This window comes from Eublepharis macularius, chromosome 5, assembly GCF_028583425.1.
Source record: "Eublepharis macularius isolate TG4126 chromosome 5, MPM_Emac_v1.0, whole genome shotgun sequence".
In the NCBI taxonomy this organism is placed as follows: Eukaryota; Metazoa; Chordata; class Lepidosauria; order Squamata; family Eublepharidae; genus Eublepharis; species Eublepharis macularius.
Window position 1 is genome coordinate 20,943,730 of NC_072794.1, and position 6,002 is coordinate 20,949,731.

Genomic DNA, 6,002 nt, shown 5'->3' on the forward strand with positions numbered 1-6,002 from the left:
CCCTTGGTGGCCACATGGGGGGGGGTCCACGGGGACTCAGTCACACTCCTGTTATGGGGCCTTAGGCAAGCCGTAAGCCATCTGAAGCGCTGCGACGACGCCTGAGATCACATCTGTGAAGTGCTGTCTCGGCACCTGAAACGCCCTTGGTTGCTGGTCTCTGAACAAGTGAATTGAGGTGGGTAGCAATTGGTAGCAAAGTGCTTAAGAAGCGTTGCAGGTGGCAATGAGGCCGTGGCCGCTGTTTTCTTGCGTGGAGTTTAAAGAGAAAGAAACAGACTGGCCGGAGATGAAGACAATCTGGGGGTCTGCACATTTAAATAGTTGCAGTTTTTTTTAAAATAAAGTGCAGCAGAGTCTTGTTGGGTCTCCCTTACTGCTGGAGACCAAGGCAGGAAGATGTAAAAATGAAAAGAAAAAACAACAACTCCTGGTTAGAATCCTGGATCTGAAAAGACTGGAGGGCTGCACTGAGGGGGGGTCTGAAGGAAGGGAAAGAGAGATGGGAGTTTTGAGCATAATCCCTCAAAGGTCTACTCTTCACTCTTCTCTTTGCATTTGCTCCTTCTTAATAGTTCTCTGCCCACTCTTCCCTGCTCCCGCAGTTTCCATCTCCCACTCTGGCACTCTCTATGCAAGTCTTGGAGCTGTCGTTCCTCCCAAGCCACAATATTTATGCAAATTACACACACACATAATCCTTTTTTGCAAAATGATGCTATTATCCTATCACTCCAGCGTGGAAGAGCCACTGAAGTTGGAGGAACACTCTTTAGGCCTGAGGAAGGCTTCAAACTTTACTGAGCAGACAGGCAGGATACAGACCGCTACTAAAAATGTAATTAATTGTTTTGACTGTTAATAATTCTATGTAAGGTTTCTGTAATTGTGAATGGTTCACTGTCCAGCTTCCCCCTCCCCTTCCACTGACTTTTACTGAAGTACTGTAGGGTCATTATATATTTAAAACCTCTGTTTTAAAAAGCAAAAATAAAACAAGAGTAATAGCAACTGTTAGCCCCCTTCCCACAAATGTCTGTCTGAATATGCCTGTTGCTCTAGGGGGGCTTTTTATGCAGTTTGGTCTACCCCTGCCTGCTACAAGTCGTGGGAGGGGGGTGCATGAAAACAGCCCCCTTACTGCCCTTACCAATAAAATTAATAACTAAGTTATAACATTAAGAATAAAATTAAATGGTACAGTTACAGTGGCTTTTGTGGTTTCAAGGAATAATGGATAATATTCATCTGCAGTCAAATAACTTTTATCTGGTCGAGCGACCAGCCTATGAACACTAGCTGGATTGTAATAATGGGTGATATGGAAGACCTCGACTTGAATCTTTGGAACACCCTTGCCACTCTGAATAGACAATGCTGACCTTGAAAGACCAAGACTGTGACTCCATATAAAGACAGCTTCAAGTGTACGGTGGCCTGGATGTATTTTTAATGTAGTAACGTTTAAATACTTTTAGAATTCCATCTTTCTAGTTGTTCCCATTGGCCTTGTCTATTCTGTGATACTGTTTATTTATTAATTAATTATTTATTTTACTATTTGCATTATTTATACTCCACCTTTCTCACTGAAACTCAAGGAGCATTACACAGTGTAAAGTGGTACAGTCAATATCAAGGACATTTCCATAATCCATGTAATAAGGTCTATAAATACAAATTTGCAAGATTTAACATCATATTTCCAATACATATATACAATACAGAAATGCTGGAGCAGAGCATAAGGAATTCTAAGAGTCTCTCTACATGAGACATCTGACATGTGAAGAGCACATGTAGGGAGATGCAATGTTAGCTGGGAAGGATAGTTTTAAAAGACAGAGCTGGCCGCAGGGTAAAGGCTTTGTTATACACTAGAGCTGTGTGAAGGGGCTGTGAAATGCCAGAAGGGAAACTTCAGCCCATTATTATAGGTGCTACTAGACTCTTCAGGCCTTTATAACCTCTCCAGGTCCAAGCAGCTCCAGTCCATTTCCATTCCTGGCTGCCCTCTGGTTGCGATCCCAGTTTTAGACTGGAGAGGTGAAATTGACAGAGCCTCTGGGGAGGCAAAGATGAAATTAACAAACTCTCTGAGGAGCCATCTCTGCTAGCTCTGTCTTTTCAAACTACGCTTCCGGCTAACATTGCGTCTTCCTACACTTCACAAACATGAGCCGAGGCGTCTTGTGTAGACAGACTCTAAGACTGACAAACTAAATAGCATAGAACTACTTGGTAGGATCCTACTTAAAGCAACTGATAGTACATAGTAGCATATAGTTGTAAAGGCTATGGTCCCTAACTCTTTACTGATGCAACTCTTTGAGACCACTTTGTTTCACTTCACTTAGTGAAGTGGCTTAGTGAAATCTGGCTTGGGAAATTCCTGGAGATTTGCGGGGTGATGCCTGAGGAGGGCAGAGTTTGGGGAGGGCAGGGACATCAGCAGAGTATAGTGCCATAGCATTCACCTTCCAAAACGGCCAGTTCCTCCAGGGGGACTGATCTCTGTATCCTAGAGATCCGCTGTAATTTCAGGATAACTCCACCCCCCACCCAGAAGCTGGCAACTCTAACTGTTGTGAATCTTGCTGCTTGGAGACTAGGCAAAGAAGGATCCGGGTGATGGCTATGACACCATTCTGCCAAGCCTGTGATTCCCTGAACATGCTTTGCAAGAGGCACTTCTGTGTTTTGCCTTCAAAATCTGAGAGAAGTTGTAGAGCCCTAATGTTATCATAAATCAGTTTTAAGTGGCTGTCTTTCTCTCTCTTCCAGGTGTGTGAGAAAATGGTAGTGCAACCGTGAGACAATGCACTACACAATGACATGTTGCCTTCTGGTCCTGGTCCTTCATTGTGTTCTTCTCAGCACTGCCCCGGTTGCCGCTTGCCCAGCTCGTTGCGAGTGTGTCCCTCAGATCAAGTCGGTCATCTGCCATCGCAAACGCTTCACCTCCATACCTGAGGGGATACCTACAGAAACGAAGATCCTGGAGCTCAACAAGAACCGCATACGCTGCCTGAATTCGGGGGACTTGTCCCCGTATCCTCTGCTGGAAGAGCTGGATTTCAGTGAGAACATCATCACGAATGTGGAACCAGGGGCTTTCAGTAACCTCCTAAACCTCCAAACCTTGCGGTTACGTGGCAATCAGCTCAAACTGATCCCTCTTGGTGTCTTCAACAAACTGTCCAATCTGACGCTTCTAGACATAAGTGAGAACAAACTGGTCATCCTTTTGGACTACACATTTCAAGACCTGAGGAATCTGAAGAACCTGGAGGTGGGAGACAATGATTTGGTGTATATTTCCCGAAAGGCTTTCTCTGGTCTTGTCGGCCTCCAGCAGCTGACCATAGAAAAATGTAACCTGACTGGCATCTCAGCAGAATCCCTCTCACGCCTCCAAAACTTAGAGGTCCTCCGCCTCCGACACCTCAGCATTGCCTCAGTGGACGAGCAAAACTTTAAGAAGCTTTATAACCTTTGGCAGCTGGAAATTGAAAACTGGCCTCTCCTGGAGGACATTTCACCAAATGGCTTCCAAGGATTAAACCTCACATTCCTCTCCATCACTTACACTAATATCACAGTGGTGCCCACAGCTGCCTTGAGGAACCTGGTGCATCTCATGTACCTTAATTTATCCTACAACCCCATCAGCACTGTGCCCAAGGGAGCCTTCAAGGACCTCATACGGCTTAGAGAGCTTCACATGGTAGGTGCCCTTTTGGTCTTGGTAGAACCTCAGGCCCTGTTTGGCTTGAGGCAACTTCGCCTTGTCAACCTATCCAATAATTTCTTGTCCACTTTGGAAGAGAGCACCTTCCACTCTGTAAACACGCTGGAAACTCTCAGAGTAGACCGGAACCCTTTGGTCTGTGACTGCCGTCTCCTCTGGATCCTTCAGCGCCGCAAGACACTGAATTTTGACGGACAGCCGCCAATGTGCTCCTCGCCGACTGAGATACAGGGTGATGCCCTGCAAGATTTCCCAGACTCTGTCCTCTTTGAGTACTTCACCTGCCAAAAGCCCCAAATAAGGGACCGAAAGCTCCAGCATATCACAGCTTATGAAGGGCAGTCTGTGTCCTTTCTCTGTCGGGCAGATGGAGACCCCATTCCATCGATTATCTGGGTGTCCCCTCAGCGCAAGATGATCACCACCAAGAGTGTTGGGCGAGCCACCGTCTTGCCTAGTGGGACATTAGAAATCCGCTATGCCCAGGTACAAGACAGTGGTACCTACATTTGCATTGCCAGTAACGCGGGGGGCAACGACACGTATTTTGCCACACTGACGGTCAAAGGGCACTCCGTCGATGGCTCCCTCTATGCAAATCGGACCTTGTACCTCAGTGAGTTCAATGAAACTTTCCACAATGACACGCACGTTTTCTTAAAGTTTACTTTGGACCTCAAAACCATCTTGGTGTCCACAGCCATGGGCTGCATCACCTTTCTGGGCGTGGTCCTCTTTTGTTTCCTCCTCCTTTTTGTCTGGAGCAGAGGCCGCGGGCAGCATAAGAATAACTTCTCTGTGGAATACTCCTTCCGCAAGGTGGATGGCCCGACCACAACAACGGGACAGGGGGGCGCCAGGAAGTTCAATATGAAGATGATTTAAAGATCTGGGGACGGGTGGGAGCAGAATAGGCTCTTAATGTGCAGTCCACTGCTAATGAAGCAGTGTTATGGTGTGTGTTTTTTGCAGAGGGGACATTTTAGTAACCACTTAGGGTTACTATGGATTTTTTCCTGCTGGGGCTAATTTGGATAAGAACGAGTGACCACGGGGGATGCTGTTCCGCCATCTATTCAGTTCAACTTCAAGGGCTTAGAGGTGAGCAGTGAACTTGCAGGTTCACCTCCCTGATCTTGCCAGAGAAATTTGCGTAGCAGAAGCATTCCCCAGGGATAGCCTTGGCTGTCTTCCTGGAGGTTTCTGTCCTATTACGGATACGTCTCTTGTGCTCTCTGAACTACACAATAACTGTGCTTCCATTGCCCCGAATTCCCTAGTACCAATGAGGCATGCACACACAACTTGTGATTTTGAAGTCCTCACACTGTAGCTTTGTTTTTTTGTTTTTGTATCAACTATGCATTTCTCAAATAATGAGAGCATCCATTATGGTTGGGCTTTGAAGAACCTCATATTGTTGTCTTTTTTAGTAACTATTTCAAAAATTTTGATTTAGTGTATGGGTTCCTTTTTAAACCGTTTTATATGCACTCCTGCCAGACGTCTTCCTGTGTAGTCGAGGATTCCAGAGCAGCAGGCCCATATGATTGCTTTGTCTCGGCCCGTCTACCTGTCCCTTTGAATGCAATCCAGTGATGTGAAGGCTTGCAGGGGAGATGTAGTGCCTTTTAGTCCTTTCTAGTCTTTTTAATAAGGTTTTCCAACAAACGTTTGCCCTCCCTGCCCAAAGCAATAACCTGCAGACACGTTGAGTTGAAAACAAGGGCTTGGACGTGGGAGTTCACAGGGACGGGGGAACTCTTCTAGTATCAGTGACCCAAATGGAATGAAGACACTGGAAGAACATTTGCTCCTTCTGTCCATTGTGGGTAAGCCTGCAAAGAGTATACACTTGCTCTGAAGTAAACCCCATTGACACTGGTGGACCTGGCAAGGCAAGGGTCAGGTTGAAAGATTGTATTTTTGGTTTAGTGCAAAGGAAAAGAACAGGATTTGCATGTGCAAATTTTTTTAAGGAGAGCTTTTTATAAGGAAGGTTTACAATTGGGATAGTGATGGTTTACAATCCACCAAGATTGCAGAAGCCCCGCTGATGCTGCTTTCAGATGTTGGATAATGCAGTCTCAGTGTACTTTAGCAATTGTTTGCAACTGCATTTTCCTGTGTGAAACACGGTTGCAAACAATTGCTAAAGCACATAGAAAGTGCATTATGTGTGTGAAAGCAGCCCGAGCTGAATAGGAGTTGAATAGGAGACTGCATGTCCTTCCTGTGCCCTGTTTTGTTA

The 6,002-nt window shown here is 45.8% G+C and overlaps 1 protein-coding gene across 1 annotated transcript; it reads left to right on the forward strand.

Annotated features, from left to right (window-relative positions):
• Window positions 1–2,818: 2,818 nt before the first annotated feature.
• On the forward strand, window positions 2,819–4,636 carry LINGO3 (leucine rich repeat and Ig domain containing 3). Its single transcript, XM_054981551.1, has one exon. The coding sequence runs from the start codon at window positions 2,819–2,821 to the stop codon at window positions 4,634–4,636; it is 1,818 nt and encodes a 605-aa protein (XP_054837526.1).
• Window positions 4,637–6,002: the final 1,366 nt, after the last annotated feature.